General features: G+C 38.7%; 1 protein-coding gene and 1 long non-coding RNA gene across 8 annotated transcripts in view; both read left to right on the top strand.

Annotated features, from left to right (window-relative positions):
* ARID4A (AT-rich interaction domain 4A) overlaps nt 1-19,245 on the top strand; it is a 65,264-nt gene that overhangs the window by 25,557 nt on the left and 20,462 nt on the right. For all 7 annotated transcript variants that reach the window (XM_073349988.2, XM_073349986.2, XM_073349985.2 and 4 more), the window contains 5 exons: nt 1,819-1,985; nt 14,009-14,081; nt 16,658-16,752; nt 16,880-16,977; nt 19,015-19,243. In XM_073349988.2, coding sequence (XP_073206089.2) covers nt 1,819-1,985; nt 14,009-14,081; nt 16,658-16,752; nt 16,880-16,977; nt 19,015-19,243 — 662 coding nt within the window. The remainder of the gene's footprint in view (nt 1-1,818; nt 1,986-14,008; nt 14,082-16,657; nt 16,753-16,879; nt 16,978-19,014; nt 19,244-19,245) is intronic.
* Nucleotides 3,293-8,202, top strand: LOC140913485 (uncharacterized). Its single transcript, XR_012159601.2, has 2 exons — nt 3,293-7,403; nt 7,640-8,202. It is a non-coding gene; the product is annotated as an uncharacterized LOC140913485 (long non-coding RNA).

Below are 19,245 nucleotides of genomic sequence, written 5' to 3'. Positions count from 1 at the left end.
TTTGAAGTACCTTTATACACAGGATTCCTGAATTATGGCACTCTAAAAACAGAGCTTTTCACTAGAATTCAAAAAGTCTCCTTTGTTATTGTTTTCCTTATGGAGGCTTCTTAATGGAAAGAGAATTTTACCTCCAAAAGTAGGGAAGGGTAGGGAAGGACTTGTATGTCACAGGAGGGCTTGCCAAGCGAGGGCTTGTCCACAAAGAGTCTTCTGCAAACCACAGGAGGTTCATCAGTTACAGAAGCCAGGGAGGTATTAGTGCTCCCCAAACCTTCTACAACAACACTGAGCAGGTCCTTGGTGTTCCCACCCCTATCTATTTTAGGTACTTGTATGGCCCCCATTACTGTAGTATCCAAGTGCCTTACAGTCTTTAATGTATTTATCCTTACAAACACCTGTGTGAGCAAGGACAGTTATCCCCATTTTACAGTCGGGGAACTGAGGCACAGAGAGACTAAGTGACATGCCCAGGATTACACAGGAAGTCTGTGGTGGAGCTGGAAACAGCTTGAGTCTCTAGAATCCCAGACTAGCACCGCTAATCATTGGACCATCTTTCCTCTGCTTCTTCTGCACTTCCCAACCAAAAATCAGCCTCTCCTGCTCCCTGCCAAATTCCTGTGCCTCACAGGTTCACAAGCTTGAGTCCAAAAAGACTTACTGGGCCACTGATGCAGGTACCCAGGTGAAGCCCTATTCCACCATCCCAAAGATCTGCAGGAGGCTGGCTGTATTAAGTGAACATTAATGAGCATGAGGAAGGTATACGTTAGTGAGTCTCAGGGAGTTGGGAGGGTATGGGGGAATCTCCACTCTGCTCCCCAGCCCCATATTGGGAATAGTTTAAAAAAAAAAAAGCAATATCCATACAAAACCCCTAAAATTATAGTGTGGATACCTCTCAGTGGGTTTAGATGTGTATTGCCTTAATAACATTAGAGTTTGAAACAAAAAATCCAAACCCTAGAAACCAAATATGTTCATAGGGAAGATTGCCTTGCTTGAGAAATACAGTCATATTGCCTTAACTCAACCCCCTGGGGATGCTCTGAGGGGAATAAAGAAACTTCTACTATATTATCACCCATATCAATTTATTTTAAAACCCTACAGTCATACATGATCCATACTGAAGAATTATAGGCAAATGGGCATACTGAAGGCAGTCATTCATTCCTTACCATTAAATGTCTTATCCTACAAAGTGCTGAGCTCACTCAAAGCCTCTCATACAAGGCACATATGCCTTGATCATGAAATTAGAGCACTAATACTGTATTAAAAGAGCAAATGATAATGTGGTGAGAAATCATCACGCTTGGCATAAGAGACATGTATGTATGAAGCAAGTATTTCAACCAATGTTTTGTGATGCTTGTTTCTGATAAAGTTGGATGTAAGGTGAAGATGATAACTCTGCCCTCAAGGTGCCTGCCTAAGATAACATCGTACTTGTCAAATGGCACCTAAGTTAACTTTGAATTCCATGGATTTCCAGTATTTGGGTTTTTAATCTAACACTCTTGAAAACTAAAATCTGCTCATACTGTGAAGATGTACTTGCAACCTTAGGATGGAGTTAAGTTTTTGTGTGGGGATAAATGATAAATTTAAATTAAATTAAATTAAATAAAATTAAATAAGATAAAATTAAATTTTTAATTAACTTTTCACCACCTATTGACAATTCACCTCTGAATTTTCCTCCCCACTTTCATTATAATTTGAAAAAAGAAGAAAAATGAGGAATATTTTGTAATTTACATAATTTTGAGTCTTAGTACCTTGAACCCTAGACATTTTCCTCTGTAGGGTTACAGGAAGCAAGCACTTTCTTAAACACAAAAGCTGTTCCTGATAACTGGAAAATGGATATGAGTGAAATTCTGGAGTCCTCCAGCAGTGATGAGGAAGATGGAGCTGCTGCAGAGAGTGATGAAGAAGAAGACAAAGTGGAAGAAAAGGAGGAAGAAGTAGTGGTAAGTCTCTTTTTATATTAGAAACAATTATGCAGTTAGAAATGGCAGATACAGAATTTAAATGTCCAAGGACATTTTAGTTACCAGATTTGTGATCTCAAACTTGGCTTACTCACTTTTGAGTTTTCAGACCTGTTTATCCTCCCTTCACAACTCTCTTTAGTGGTATCTGTGTACAACTGCAGATAGTCTGCCATTATCCAAGGCATAAATCTGAGACAAATCTCAGAAATAAATCAGAAAACATTGTTGGAGAGGGTCTGGGTAAGAAATATGCAGATAGAGAAAGGAAATAAAAATTAAAATTTGATACATGTCTGAATAATAACCTAGTGCTGATTTAAAGTATAACATGTTTCTAAAATCCAAGATCCTCTTGAATGAAGAATACTTCCTGTCAGAGAAGGTACTAAAATGCCAAAATAAAAATATCGGCATAGTAGAGGAAAGTGGTAGGTGGATGGATTGTGCCCTGTTATAACTTATTTGTTAGCTATCTAAGAACCTCAGAATCTTATGCTAATTATCTTTGTAGACAATATTTCAGTAAAGCTTTCTTTAAATATTAAAATGTTTTAAGTTATGGAATGGTAATGTTAGTGTCTGTTTAATATATGCCTTAAATTCAATACGAGTGTCTGTGTCACAGAAGTATTGATAAAATGATCCAGTTACTCAGTTTCCATAAAGTAAAGCATCATCTCTCCTTATGTCATCAAAAATGAATTTATGGAATTTCCTTTCATTTTTATCTGGTTTTAAATCTTACAGAATTAGATTTACTTGCAAACAAAATATTTCTTTGTAAGTTTGTGTACCATACATGGAACTAGGAGATTCATTATATAGAAGAGGAAAGTAAACTTTCTGTTTTTAAAGAGGGTCAAATATCGTTTCCCTTTCACTTCCCCTGTAGTATGTGGTTTTGTCACACTGAAAACAGAATGGCTGTTCATACTTGGAGGCAGGCTGCCTACAGTGTTGCCATAGTAACATTCTGTTGGTTTCAAGTGAGCATGCTCAGGAAAGAGAGGAAGATTTAGCAGAGGCTTGGCAGCCTGCCAGTGAGGCTTGCCAGATGCTTTGAAATGGACTGTCTCTTTCTTTTCCTTTCATGTAATGTCTGATTTTTATATGGAAGAGAATGTAAGTAATGCTATATAACTGCGGATGTCGTGCAGTGAGAGAGAAAGAAAGCAAATATTTGGAAGTCAGGATGAAATATGTCCAGGCACTGGGCAGATTAGGTAGAAGGGAAATATAACCATTTTTCAGTTGAGAGAAAATGCAGCTCATAGGTAAGGAGTTTGTGTTTTTAATCTGAAACGTTAACATTTTTCATGATTAAGAATGTGGATTTGACTTGGAGTTCAAGGTTTCTGATTTGCGAACAATGTGGTATAGCATGTAGCCAAGGGTAAATGTTTCCTTGTTTAAAACAATAAAATAAAAACCTATTTTTAGACATTAATGTTGTGCCTTAGTAATAGTGTTCTGAAAAATGGAGTAGTTTTCCATATGAAAATATTGATATTGTTAGATAAATGTGAGGATGAATGTGCATAGAATATGAAATCCCACTGGTTTTTTTCCTCTGTATGTAGTGATAAGAATTGAATAGGCCACATTTTGCAGGGTGTGAACTGTTGCAGTCTGCGTTGATCTGTACTAACGTTTGTTAAAATTGCATACTCCCGGTCAGTTTTGGGTTTTTTTGTTTTTAAAGAAAAAAGATGGCTTTATCGGCTTCTGGTATAATTTTTTGTGTCATTTTACAATGGATGTTGTCTAAAAGTGCAGTATGCTTCAAACAAAGAAGGGGGAGGGGTAGCTTTGTTTAAAAACAAAACAGCATTCCTATAAAACAAATGGGGTTTTCATTTCTGATTCTAAGAAAATAATCTGTTGATCAAGGAAAGGGAGGTAAAGCATTCCAGAGATGTAGATATGTCAGTAGGAAAAGCTGTAGTATCCATTGTTTCCAGGTGACAAGTAGGGATGTAAAGATAAAGGGATCATAAAGCTATCTAGTGGAGCATAGATATTTTTATTTTTTTTTTAGATTGTCTGAGCAGAGCTGTCATTCTCGACCATGAAGTCAAAATCTTGATTATTCTGTTATAATAGTCTAATCTTAAATATTTAATTGTGGGCAAAGCTCAATATTTCTGCTAAAGAGAGAATTTAGGAATTGTGATTTTTTTTTTTTTCTTTAAGGGTTTTCTTCAAAACGTCACTAATCTGGGATGCAGACCTAAGGCAGCCAATGAATAAAAGACTGTTGCCTTGGCTATGTATGATTATAAATATTGAATCACTCAAATTTTAATCAAGGTCAAAATAACCTCATTCCTTCTTCTGTCAGAATATCCTTCAATGTATCTTCTGTTTTGGGACTCTGAGTCACTCTGTTCTATTTTTTTAAAATTTACCATGGTGGTGCAGTAATGGCCTAGCTGCCAACAGGCATGGAAGGCCTTTCTCAGATAAATGACATGGAGTCCCCTTAACTCTGCAAATATATATTTAGTACATACCCAGCATATTGTCAGTCAAATCCAAAGGATGGTATTATTATGGAGTCAGAACAGTTGCTTGTGATTGTAGAACCTAGTATGTTCTCACAGCTGGATTAGGATCCATAATTTTGCTTTGACACACTGTAGGTTTTTTTTGGTTTGGTTTGGTTTTTTTGTGATTGATTTGGTAGTGGTGCAGTACAACGGAGTAATTTAGGATAAGCACCAAGGTATTGTGGTGTTGCTGCATAGTCTTTTCAGGATCTGAGAGTATGGGATCAACATGGTGGTACCCAGATGATTATCTCTCCTGTTGGAGGTAACTTTATGAGTGTGGAATTCTTTACAGTTGGCAGTGCAGGAGGAAGATCTGGAGATAGCTTTGGCATTGACATCTGTATTAAATTTTAGAAGAACATTAACATGTATCATGTTGCAGAATGAGTTTCTCAAAAGATTAAATTTATGAGACTTTTTTGCAGTAATTTCAAAGTACTGCATAGCAGCCCTAAGTTATTGTATTGCTTTCAACTTACAATTGGATGCTTATTTAAGTAATGAAACTGACTTTTTGTTACTATTATTTTTGCTTTTCCTTTTGGTTGAATAAGGTAACTTTTCCCATTTGGAAGTGAGTGGTTGGTTTGAATATAACCACTGGTCTGTTGGTTATAACCTTTTGTATTCAATTTGTAAATTTAAAAATCTGAAGTACGAGTGTGCTAGATACATATTCGGATGTAGCAGCCATTCTGAGGATAAATTGGAACTGAAGGTATAAATTTGAAACTCTTCTATATCATTGGCATGCATCTGATGAAGTGAGCTGTAGCTCACGAAAGCTCATGCTCAAATAAATTGGTTAGTCTCTAAGGTGCCACAAGTACTCCTTTTCTTTTTGCGAATACAGACTAACACGGCTGTTACTCTGAAAATTGTCTGCTTTGAAAACATTCCAGAAGCTAAAGGTCTGTCTCTAATATGCATGTCTTATTAAAAATCAAAAATATGTACAACCATATTATTTCTTGTACTTATACTCTTCTGTCAAGGAAGATGGCAATGGCTAGTTGTTTACCAGTAAATAAAAATGTCCAATGATTAACTTTTTCCTTGTCCTGTGTTTAAAGGGGAGAGTGCCTGCAGCTTGCAGTTTGATCTTTTGAGTCTCTTTGGACATTCTTCCTGTGGACAAATCAAGCCCTGTTCATGCATTTAGTTAAAATATATATATATATATATTCCTTTTGTTGAGTCAGAAGCAACAAAAGGAATTCCTATACGTCGAACGTATGCATTTGATTTTATGTGTAGGATTCAGAGAGTTACAGTAAGACATAATATTAAATGATGATTGGATCAAAGGGTAAGTGCTTTGGAGGGTGGGGCGTTGTGGGAAGGGAGGAATGGTGTATAAGGCCCTCAGTGTTCAGGTTTGGACAGTGTACCATGACTGAATTTAACTGCTATTGCCCCTGAGGAGGTAGTGTTTTTGTTTTATTATCCCTTTGGATTTTTCATCCTTTTAAATTTTTAGAAGCATGAAGAGTTAAGAACATAAAAACAGTGTTAGCTAGATCGCTCCCTCAGTGTCTCCCACTCAAGAGGGATTGGCTAGCAGACCTGCATCTTTTTCATGGAGAGTCTTCCTAATGGGAGATATTGCAGAAGCTGGCCAGTTCACCTCATGGGAGAAATGGGGGGAACAGGTCACCATGCTGGCCATCCTTTAAAGGTGTCTGTCTCATATGAGATCAGAAGTAAGTTGTTTTCCATTTGAAAATGAAATTTTGGTTCCTAACTCATTTCCTGCTGTTTGAAAATAAGAACTGCAAGTTCCAGGAGGATGTGGTGGCAGAGGGTGGGCTCTGTTCTTGGGGCAGTGGCAAGCACCTGGTCAAACTCCTTGTAACAGGGGCATATATTTTTAGGTCAAATTATAGATTTCTTGTCACGTGAATTTACCCTACTGAAATCTTCAACTGGGGGGAAAGATGGTCCATTTAAACAATGACTCTGAGGAGTTTTTTTTTTCAAAATAAGACACGTTCTAATGAAGTCAAATTCCTAAATGCTGAATCAGGAGCGTGGTGTAGCATGCACTTTTTCCAACACCCTTCAGATCTCTGTTTCTCAGAAAGGCAACAATATACTATAAGAGATAGAAAGTGTAATTAAAATAGAAAAGTTGCTACCTAGAAAGTTTCATATGATACTTCCAAATTTGCAGATATATATAAAAAATGGATGAAGTGTTCATCATTTTCCTGTGTGAAATTAGTTGTTTGGTCAAAGTCTACTTCCCAATGGACAGGTATTTGCATCATAAATATCACCACAGTTGGCACCCTTGTTGGCACTCTGAGCAGACAAACCAGTGACTGAATGGGCATGATGGCTGGACTACCTTTTAGCCTATAGAGGAGGTGTCATCCAGTTAGCACTGAGTCACGTCACTGCCCACCAGCAGTGCAAGAAAGCTTTCCCTGCTATACCTGCTCTGTGGATAAGTAGAGGATTTCAGTCCTAAGGATTTTCATTCCTGGACCTTTCACCAGCATTGAATTTACATTGGGTGGGGGATGAGGGGAGGGGAGGTGGAAATATTTGAAACGCATGAATTACATTTTAAAAATAGAGATTTGGGATTCTTGTACATGACTAGCGACTTCTAATGCTGCTTCCAAATTGCCACTATTCCCAGACTTCTCTAATGTGTAAATGATTTTCAGAGGGAAGATAAAAATGTTATCTGAAGCAGTCCATCTCTGGTGTCAAGTGCATGTGTTTTAAGGTAGCATATAAAATCTGACTCTAAAAATTGCATACAAGAATATCACAGTTCTCGCTGAATAGTTTTGAAAACAGCGTCCTTAAGATACATGGATTTACATAGCAGGTAAGTAGCCATGATAAATGTAATACCACACAATATATATTTAAAAGTGACAAATTCACTAATCTAAATTAACTCATTTGTCCAAGATTTCTGATTACTGTTTGAGTTTGTGGTTTATAGTGCACCCTGTTGTAAAATTAGACATTTTATATACAATTTTCATCTTCAAAGTTCTGTATGAACGTTGTAGTCTTATAATACCCTTCTGAGTTACCTATATTATCCCCATTGTACAGATAAGATGAGGCAGAGAGACGTTAAAAGATTGAAGGTATGTAGCAAATTGTCAAACCTGTAGGGTTCTTGGTTCCCATTCTTCTGTGTAGAGCACCAGATCATGCTTCTCTCTACTTTTTCATTTGCCCATCATGTTATGAGTTTTTACAGGGAGAGCCCCTCTTATAAGGGAACTTTGCAATATGAGTAGAACTAAAAACTTAAAACAACTGTTGTCTTCAGTTGGTGTCAAATTGGAAGTTGTTGCAGTAATTTTAATCGTTTAAATTGTCTTTACTTCATCAAATCCAATATCAGAAAGCAAATCTGTGGTTGACAAATTTACATGTAAATTTAAATTTACTAATTTAATTTAGTCTCTAAACAACTCTAGAATAATTCAATTACAATAACTTGTGGACTTGTTTTGATCTTACTGTATTCACATTCTTCTGAGCCTTGGTTACCATATCATATTGTTCTGCCTCCTAGATTGGTTCTATTTTCCCTTCAGGAAGTTCATAGTGTGGTTGGTCAAGCAATAACACTAAAGAAAAAGTTTCAGAGTAGCAGCCATGTTAGTCTGTATTCGCAAAAAGAAAAGGAGTACTTGTGGCACCTTAGAGACTAACAAATTTATTTGAGCAGAAGCTTTCGTGAGCCAAAGCTCACTTCATCGGATGCAGGCATCTGATGAAGTGAGCTGTAGCTCATGAAAGCTTATGCTCAAATAAATTTGTTAGTCTCTAAGGTGCCACAAGTACTCCTTTTTCTTTTTACTGAGGAAAAAGATATTTATGTATCTTAATCTACAATACTGTAGTCTATATATTGTAACAACTTGAAATAGCCAAAATTTTGAAGGATTTTGATATCGATCCTGAATTAAAGATTCTGTAGTCTGAGCACTGCTACTCTTTTTATATTAAACTGTCCATGCTCTCAAAGATATTAATGTCTGAAATTTTTCTTCATTTTGGACAGCAAACCAGTGGGCTTCTTAGTTTTGGTTTGGGTTTTTTTGGTCTGTCAGTTCTACGGGTTAAGACCAACTGAGTTGGTTACAGTTACAAGAGCTGTAACTTCTGGTTTGAAGAGTAGACGATAGGCCAGGATGTCAGGGCTATGTTTCCTTTCTCATTTGAATCCATAGAAGTGTTCAAGGCTGACACAACTATTGCTGAACATCTGGGGCATGAAGCAGGGCACACTAAAATCTGTGGGAGTTGGCTGTAGACTTCTGTGGGCATTGGATCAGGCTCATAGTGATTGTTTGCTTTGCGAGCTCCTACACTGTCAGGTTAAATAAAACACATACATGATTATTAGCAATACAGGGATTAAGAAAGGTACTCTGAGACACAGTGGGGTAGGGGTGTATAGTTTACAGAGAAATCATGTAAGTATTGTTGGTTTTGAATAACTGCAAATTATATCTAACTGTCATGATGGAAAAAAAATTTAGTAATTTGACCAGATTTTTTGTTCAACTTAAACCCTCACAACATTTTTTGGGCTCTTCTTGCTACAACTAAGAGCACTCTGACCAAGCAGAATAGAAGTATTCTGAATTAAAACCATCTTTACTAACAGAAATATTTAATTAAAATAAAAACTCCCTGTGTTGCATTTGATTATATGTAATGAGTGAGCAATAAATATTTCAGTTCTGAACTCTGTAAATTAATTTAAGTGGCCACTTGTGAACAGGTTTGGCCTCTTCTTTGAACTAAATCATTAGGCCTCATTCACCCTTGATTAGAGCCTCTTTGTGGAAAAAGGATGTAAATGAGAAACTAAACTACTGTGGAACTGGAAATTTTCACAGAAAATTATTTTCACAAATTTTATATATGAAATTCTGAAGCCTTCCAGTGAAAATATTTGGACTTGAGAAGAGATGGGATTGCTGCTTGGTATGCAGCATTCCTGCTATCTACCACAGGGAGTGGCACAAATGCCCTGCTTAGAAGTGCAGTGTTCAGGCTACCTACCAACAGAAATATCACTCTCCTCAGAGGTGGCAGGTGGTGGCAATGGCATTTCTGAGATGCTGCAATGTTTATTCAGGTTCCTTCAATTCTTCTTTATCCTGGAGGCTGCAGCAGGAGGAATACGGGGAGAGAAGCCAAATACCTGCTATTCAGCCAAAGGATCTCTATACCATTCAGAAGAAAGGAGGTGACCATAACATTCTGGGGAAGGATGCCTTCTGGTTAAGGCACTGGAGTAAGACTTGAGGTCTGGGTTCAGTTCTTGGCTCTGCCACAGGCTCCCTTTGTGACTTTGGCCAAGTCACCATGGCCTCTCTGGCCTAGATCCATAAGGTGCCTAGGAAATCACAGGAACAACACTGTGATCCACGAAGCCCGAGTTAAGTGCCTAGACTCCCTATACAGTGAATGGGCTTTAGAATGTGATCCACAAAAGCCAGCATTCTACGCGGGGACATACCTAAACTAGCCCAGGGGAGATGCCAACTAAAGGAGTATGTCTTGCTTCCTGCCCCTCTCAAGGAGGTAGGCACCTAACTCGAGACTGCAGGGAGGTGTCTCTCTCTGCTTGTGATCCACAGTTGGGAACCTTCTCCAGGAGTCAGGCAGCGTAAGTGCCAAAGTTGTTTCTTGTGAGAATAAGTTAGGTGTCTGCCTAACTCCACCCAAAATAGCAGGAGGAGGTGGCAGTGGTGGTGCCCACCTTATCATCTTTAGTTCAGTGGTTAGAGCACTCACTCGGGATGTGGGAGACCCTGTTCAAATCCTCTCTCTTGGGAGAGTGCTCTAACCACTGAGATGTTGGATATTCTGAAGAGGGGCTCCCTCAATTTTTCCTGTTTAAAGCTTTTGCACCCTGTATAAATAATTAGTCATTGGAGCAGGGTACTGGGCCTTCGGTCTCCCAGATCCCATGTGGGAGCTATGACCACTGAACTATAGAGTCACTCAAACTCTCTCTCTGATCCAGTGACTCTTATTATTTATACACAGTGGAACAGCCAACAGGAGAGACTAAGAGCGCCCCACAGTAGAATATCCCAGGGGTTCTCAAACTTCATTGTACCACAGTCCCCTTCTGACAACAAAAATTACTTCACAACCCCAGGAGGGAGGACCAAAGCCTGAGCCCCCCTGAGCCCCACTGCCCTGGGTGGGGGGGCCAAAGCTGAAGCTCAAGAGCTTCAGCCCCTGGCAGGGGGCTTGTAACTTGAGCCCCTCCGACCAGTGCTGAAGCCCTTGGGCCCCAGAAGTCTAAGCCAGTCCTGGTGACCACGTTCAAAGGGGGTCCCGACCCACAGTTTGAGAACAGCTGGAATATCCCAGAGCTAAATGGCTAGAATACTTTCCTGAGAGGTAGGATTCAAATAGGGGTCTCCCTTCTTCCCGAGTGGCAGGGGAAGAGAACTTGGGGGTCTCAGGGTATGTCTACACTGCAATAAAAAACCTGTGGCACAGAGTCTGAGAGCCAGGGTCAGCTGACTTGGGCTCAGGCTGTGGGACTAAAAATAGCAATGTAGACTTCAGGCTCAGTCTGGGCTCTGAGACCCATCCCCTTCATGAGGTCTCATATCTCAAATTCCAGCCCGAGCCTGAACATCTACAGTGCAATTTTAGAGCCCTGCAGCCCAAGCCCTGCAAGCCTAGGCCAGCTGTGATCATACCCTGAGTTTTTTATTGCAGTGTAGGTATACCCTCATGTGCCAAATGAGTGCTCTAACCACTGTGCTAAAAGTTATAAGGTGGAGTATTGCTGCCACCATCACCACCACCTCCTGTCAGATTTTGAATGAGACCTTATCTGGTAGGTGGTCTCTTAAGCACATCTACTGGACTGGGCCCTTGTTAGGAGGGCAAATGCTGATCTTCCCCTGGTTTGTATAAAACTCTGGATGCCTCGACACCTAGAATGAGGCTGCAGTGTGTGTGCCTCGAGGCAGAAACCATCTGGGACACGGGACATTTACTCTGAAAATATAGGTGCTTGGGTGAGTTTAGGCCCTAACAGGGTTCGGCGGGAGTTCTGTGGATTGCAGTGGAGCCTGAAGCTGGGACTTGTGTGCCTGTGTACCTTTGTGGATCTGAGCCTCTGTGCCTATATTCATCTGTAAAACAGGAATAATAAAGCTTCCTTTGTTTTGTCTATTCATACTGTAAGCTTTTCAGGGAAGGACTGTCTCTCTCAATGTGTAACATCTAGCAAAATGGGGCCCCAATTGGTTGAGGCGATCATGACAGAAATAATAATTCATCCCTCCTCATCTCTCAGGAGCAAGGATGTTCCCTTAGGGACATTAAGTTCGTGAAGCCTGGAGGGCAGTTGATAATTGAAATGAAACCCTGCTTCAGAACAGCAGGTGATGTCCTGGGAACCACTTGTACCCAAGATACACAGAGAGGGGGTAAGGATAGCATATAGATAACCTAATGTGAAATGCTCTCCAGAATCAACTCGTGAGTCTGTTTCACCTGGTCTGCTGTCCAGTGATTGGCCAATTAGGTGCATCGACTGTCCTAACTCTTCCTTCTGTTTTCCACGCTCCCCATGGATAGTCACTTACTTGGTCTTCCTTCTCCTGTTCCCTTGGGATGTACAGTTTTTCATCTTTGCCTTTTGTTTAACTTCAGGAGAAGATACTGAGAGACTGTTATTATTTAAGTCTCTGCTCATGGAAGAGCTATTTCTAACCTACAGTTTCATTGTTTTAGTTTTGGGGATATGTTCACAAGAGTAAACAGTTCAAGGTGGAAGTGCTTCTGAATTTTGAACATCTGTAGATATCTAGCATTTATAGTGCTTTTTATCCATAGGTATAAAAACCTTTTACAGTAAATGGTGAGATCTATTAATTGCAATGTTAAGATTGCACAGTTTAATTTTTTTAAAAGCAGGAAATATAAAAGCTAAGGTTCCTATGCAATAATAAATATGCAGCATTGTCTGTGTGAGTCTATTGTTAATTTCATAGCTTACTTATATTTCTGTTAAATGTACACCTTAGAATATACAGGATGAGCAAAATGGCCACTATAACGTTATATAATTTTGTGGGTTGGCATTTAATTTTCTTGTTTCTTTTCAAAGAAAAATCAGAAGAGAAGAAACACAAATTCTCTCTGCAGAATAATGTCAGTATTTAAATGGCCCTCACTGGGCTCTGGACATTACAGCTCATTGAAGCCAGCAGGATGAAGAAGGGGTGAACTAATACCAGTACTTCACAGGAGGCTGTTTTTTCAGTTAACAAGGCAGTGGTGTATCAGTTTAGCTTGCAATGGCTCTATTTTCACAACAGAAAATTAGGAATGTAATTTTATTAAAATGAAAGCTTAGAATTTGCTGAATGCAGACCAAACTAAAACTGAGATCAATAACCTTTTTATTGCTTCCCCCTTCCTCTCAAAACTGCTTGTGATTTTTCTACTAATGATACAGTAGTGGAGCTTCATTTTTGACTTTTTTCTATACATCTTTCCTTGGTGACAGGCACTTTTGTACAGACAGCCTCACCAGCAATCCTTAAGACTAGAATGTGGCATACATAAGACGTTGCAGGGAGCAAGACCTCATTAGGCTCTGCTAAAATCTCAGAATACCACTGAACATGCTCAAAAGTGATTTTTTTCTCTTAACTTTTATTTATTTTTAACATTTTCCCTTTGAACATAGCAAAGGCTTTACTCCACATTGTGGACTATCCAACTCAAAGTTTAGGTGTATTTATCTGTGGTCGCAGTGTAAGAATAGTAGAGGTAAAAAGAAAACAGGATAGATAACATACATTCTGCTGTTCTGAATTATATAAGTGGCTCCTGAGATATTTCCAGAGATGACCTCTTTGAGCTGAGACCAAGCATGGAAAGTTTCATTCCCCAAGGGATTTCCTTCCCTTCCTCCCCAAGAAATGTATGAACATCTGAAGCTATAGGGGCTGTTACAGTGGAAACCATTTTGCACCCTTGACTATAGTTTTGCTACTGGGGAAAGCTAGAATTCATGTTAACTGCTGTGGTCTTGTAAATAACACATTCAGTATTAGATTTGACTGTATGACATCACATAATATATTAGTGCAGGCCATGTCGTACTTCTTAGTCTCTTTTTCCCCTAATGAATTGAGAATCCCACTGCTCTGTATTTTCTTTTTCCCCAGTTGAGATTCCAGTTTATGGGGTTTTGAACCTTCGGAGGGGAACCAAGTTAGTCCTCCTCATCTTATTTAAACTTTTGTTCATTTGTGTGGCTAGCCCTTTCTGATTGGTTTATTTTCTGGATATCATATCTTTATATGGGTGAACAATTCTAGCTTGACTTTTTTGTGCAGATGAATTGTTTGGGATCTGACTGTCCCTATGCATTTAATATTTTCAATATGTCTCCCTTTGTTTTGACAGCCTGAGGAAGAGCTTGATCCTGAAGAGAGGGACAGCTTCCTCCAACAGCTTTACAAGTTTATGGAAGACAGAGGTACTTCATAACTTAACTTATTATCTCTTGTGTACCAACCCATTTAATGTGTTGTATTATGGTATCACCCTTGCATCAGGGAAACATGTATATTACAATAACTAACCAGATACAGATGAAAACATTTGTAACCATTTTCAAATGGGGCAAGTCTTCTTTTGTCAGATGCTTTTCAGCGTAACACACAGAGTAAAAGCAAACCCTGTCTAATTGATGTTTGGTTTTCTGTTGTTGTTTGATGTGTTGGGTTTTTTTAGACAGTTCTTGATGGGCTAGTACCAAAGTATCTCTGAAATAGCCTCTGAGATGGTGTCCCTCTATGGCAGCTGGGGCTGGCAACTCTGATTTGGAGGATAAAAACACTTTGAGACTTGGCCCTGGGTTGTGGAACTTTCAGCCACCAGAAATCTGGAAATGTGCCATTTTTAAGTGTTGTTGCAAAGCTATCCTAATCACGCACAGACATTCTATTAGTAGTGGAGCAACAGTGACATTCACCTGGAAAGCAACCTAAGCGATCCAACTTGGCTCAATAGTTAGAATAAGGAAGATTTGCTACTTTTCTCGACAGAATTAGCCCAATCTGTTATATATATGACACTTAGATGCTTATAATGGCAAAGAATATATTGGAAGTGCTGCAGATCCCTTCATACGTAGTACAGTGCTTTGCCCTCCTCCCAGTTTCACCCTCCTTACAACCGCAAATTTCAGTGGCTTATGCAATACTAGTTTTCCAGTTTTAGGGAGGCAATCCGTTTGAACACCCTGAGCTTTTCTAAAGGCACTGAAGCCAAAAAATAGGTTATCCTTTCAGCAAATAACATATTGTGCCCACATATTTTATGCTCTGAAATAGCTGTCTTTTTGAATATAAAAAGTTTGCAGACTTGTTTTGATCAATAGCAAAATTGAAAAAAATGTACGAATAAGACTGTACTTTCTTTAGAGACTTCTGTTAAAAATTAGCAGCTGTTTTCCACAGGGCAGAAAATATCTTTTAAAATTTTCTGTAAGCACCGTATGTACTAAAAACTGCTATTTGACCAATTTGTAGATCCCCAAATTGCCAGGCTCCAAAATGATTCCATAGCAGTGGTGACATTACAGCATAGTATAGCAAAGCACGTGTGGTTATATCTGGATTTAAAAGGACTGGGGTTGAGAGGAGTAAGTTTAGAATCAGTTACATGCTGAAAACCTTCTCTGCCCTTTGGTGAACCAGGAAAGAGTGCATAAAAGTTCATAAAATGTTACAATAATCTATGACAATAAATGTTGATAGAAAAACATACAAAAGGGAGACAGACAGACTATATTAGTTCAAACAAAATGGTTTCACAATCTTTCAGTATAATTAAAAAAAATATATATGGCAGGACACCATTTTAAGTAGGCTGGTCTTCTCTTTAATAAGATATTTTCCAATCCATAGAGGCTTAATGGAGTAGTACCTAGCCTGTTCAGTCTTGCCATTTGCCTATCACAAATATATCAGTGGGTCATGTATTTGTTATGGCAGGCTTTTCTGGAGTTCATCCAGCATCACGTTGAAGGCCATGCCATGTGGAATTAGCACTCGAGGGGGGAGGGGGGAGAGAGAAAAAATAAGGAGGGGCTTCAGAGAAAAGTGTCATGTGTAAGCAACACTAGCTTCTTTATAATATGATTGTTCTACTTCTGTTGCTGTCCTTTCTCTTCTTCCTTCATTGGGGAGTGTCACTCTGCCTCAAGTGCAGTTAATCCAGGAAACAGGGAGAGACTGTGTAGGCGGCCATGGGACGGGGGAAAACAAGGAAAGTAACAGAGCAGTAAAAGTAAAGACTCAGTCCTGAGACAAACTGATATTGCTTAAAGATAGTTATTCATGGAAAAAAGGGGGCTTCCTTTTCTACCTTGGCAGGGAAGAGCAGCAACTTCATCAATTTTCAGCCCTTACCCCTGTTTGTTTCTGGCCTCCTCTTTCACAATTAATAGATTCTCGTTTCCTACTTGATTCCCAACTCTTAGTTTAGTTTCATACTCTCTCTCCACAGAAATATTTTTCTCTCTTGCCACCTTTTCCACTATTTCACATTCTGACCCTTTAATTTAATTTTCTACTCCATGTCCCCTTCACCCAAACATTTGATGATCTTCTCTTTATCTACTCCCACACCCTACCATTTACCAGGCTTTCCCTTAACAATTCCGATAGGCTGCCCTTCCAAGTTTTGGCTGCCCTTACCCAAACAGCAGGGAAAACATGGAAGGGAAGCCAAAACTTGGAAGGGCAGCCTATCAGATTGGGTTTTCCTGAGAGATTTGAGGAGGGTCAGAAAACTTGTGTAGTTTGCAGACCAATGATGCCAAACATTATAATAATCCACCTAGAAATCAACCAGATGTTGACACCAAAGCTGAGTATGACCATTGGTTGGGAACAACTGACTTGGGATGCCTTTTTATGGATAAAAATATTATTACAGACACTAATTTGAAAAATGTACCAGCAATCAAGTGTGTGCTATGGGATGGAAGAGAAGTTTGCTCATCTGCATGGCAACTTTATTTATTTGTATTCTTATGTTAATTAGGTACTCCTATCAATAAACCTCCTGTTCTGGGCTACAAGGATCTTAACCTCTTCAAACTTTTTAGACTTGTGTATCAACAGGGTGGGTGTGATAATGTAAGTGTCAAATTTTTCTTAAGCAAAACATCTATTCGTATTCTTGAAAATTATGGTTACAGTTCTAGTGTCACAGTAAATTTCGTTCTTAATTTTCCTGGTTAACGAATAAAACTTACTTTTCCAGATTGACAGCGGTGCTGTATGGAAGCAAATTTATATGGACCTTGGCATTCCTATTTTGAACTCAGCTGCTTCCTACAATGTAAAAACTGCTTATAGAAAGTAAGTTATATCTTATTAGGTGATTGAATGAATGAATGGTTTTATAAATATGGAAAATCTTAAAAGTGGCATGAACACTTTATTTTGATGGCTCAGGAGTTGATATTAATAGACAAGTAAGTATTCCACATTCTCTTGTTATGTTGCTACATTAATTTTGCCAGATTTTAAGAAGTTACTGAAAACAAGGGCCGGAGTTCTGCAGTGAGAGTGGTGCTTGGCATCCTCCACTTCCATTAACTACAAAGGGGAGTAGAAGACTGCTGGGCACCATGTAGGATCTTGCAGTTGCAGTTTCTTAGAACAGTGCTTGTTTTAGGGCAGGAAATCTCCATTGTTGGCTTGTGGGATTACTGTTTTGGAATATAGCAATGAAACTGCTATACAATCAGTTTGCAACTTATGCTTAACACCATGGACAGACTCTGTCCTCAGATGCGCACACATTCTACTTCCATTGAGATTTGTGATAGCTGCGTGCTATGGGCAGAACTTTGCATTTATTTGCTCCAGACTTTTAAACTTTCTGTACAATGTAGCTAGAAATAAGTGTGTTGCAGAAGGTATCAGAGGGGTAGCCGTGTTAGTCTGGATCTGTAAAAGCGGCAGAGTCCTGTAGCACCTTATAGACTAACAGACGTATTGGAGCATAAGCTTTTGTGGGTGAATACCCACTTCTTCAGATGCCTGTGTGTTGCAGAAGTAATCTTTCGAACATCAGTGCAGAGATTTTGTTTATATCTTTATCATCTACAGATCTATGGTTTTCAGACACACTTTGTTAGCTATAAGAGTAGGAGAAGTGGTGGTGACCACTTGAGTTAAGGCTGTATAAGCCTTTTCATTCTAACCCCTGATGTTCAGTTGTATTTTCATTTATGATTCTTACATCTTCTGGACTAAATATGTTTCAGGCTCACTTTTTAAGTAAAGTGGACTTTTTTTTCCTTTTTTTCTCCTGAAAGATTGAGCAAATATAATTCAGCATTTTGAGCTCTGCATGTGGGAAGCAGGGGGAATGTTTTGCCCAGTGCTGAAGAACTTAATTTTTTTTGTTTAAGAAAACAATCAGAACAATTGAGCACTGAGTTTGTGTGGTTGGCACCATTATCAGGAATTTCTTAAGTTACTCATGCAACATTAACTCTCACTGTTGTGCATTTGCAGTACAAAAATCTTTAATGACATGGTTGCATTTTGTTTCTCAAATACAGTATGTCATATGTTTTCTAAGCCTTAGATTAATGTGTATTATCTCTTTTACAGTTGTTTATGCCGGACAGCTCATTAAAATAATACATTTGAAAAGTACACAGCAAACTATTGCTGATTAAATAAGAAGAAAATTGAAAATTTGCAGGCATATATAAGGCCACCTGAATGTTGCAGCTAAACTAGCTTAGTGGTTAACTACCTCATTCTCTGACTTGAACCTAATGAAAGTTGGTGCTTGTTGAATAGCAGGTGACTAAGGATCTCATCCTACTTGTTAAAGTAAATGAAAATGAAAATATTCAGATTTTCTTCAATGGGAGCTGAGCTGGGTACTAATTTAAGATGCATATTTTACAGAGAAAAGTATTTAGCATGCAAAGATTAGTAAAGCTGTGATAGACCATTATGACATCGAAAACGCTCTAACAATATAAGAATGGAAAAAAATATTGCAAGCTGATTCTAAGATTGTAGAAGCAATTGTGTGTTTGAGAAACTGTATAGCATGATATGCTCTTGACTGTCATGAATGCTTAAGCAAATGGGAATTAAAGCTGTGCACAGGCAATGTTAAACGTAGTCATTCAGATATGACTGCTTAATCATGCTACCTCAAAATCTCTTAACATAGGGTTGAGGTTTTTAATGTTTTTGGTTTGGGGTTTTGGGGATTGGTTGGTTGTTCCCCCGCCCCAGGAGTTAGTGATCTTCTCTTGCACTTCTGCGAGCAAGAAAATAAAGAATTTTTTTGAAGTTCAGTGAAATGAAAATCAGCAGATATGCAACGGTAAAAATGTAATGAAACTCTGTTTGCATATATAGGTATCTTTATGGTTTTGAAGAATACTGCCGCTCTGCAAACATTCAGTTTAGGACCATCCATCATAATGAACCAAAAGTGGTAGAAGACATTCAGAAACAAGAAGAACCAATGGAGGAAAGTGTAAAAGAGGAGCAAGAAATGCTTCCAGCAGAAGTAAAAAATGAAGTAGAAGAAAATGATTCCAGCAGCGAAAGTGAAAAAGAGGAAATAGAATTAAGATCCCCGAGAGT

The sequence above is a fragment of the Lepidochelys kempii genome, chromosome 6 (genome assembly GCF_965140285.1).
Source record: "Lepidochelys kempii isolate rLepKem1 chromosome 6, rLepKem1.hap1, whole genome shotgun sequence".
Classification (NCBI taxonomy): domain Eukaryota; kingdom Metazoa; phylum Chordata; order Testudines; family Cheloniidae; genus Lepidochelys; species Lepidochelys kempii.
The sequence above is the reverse complement of the archived record's forward strand: the minus strand, read 5'-3'. Positions and strand labels throughout refer to the sequence as shown.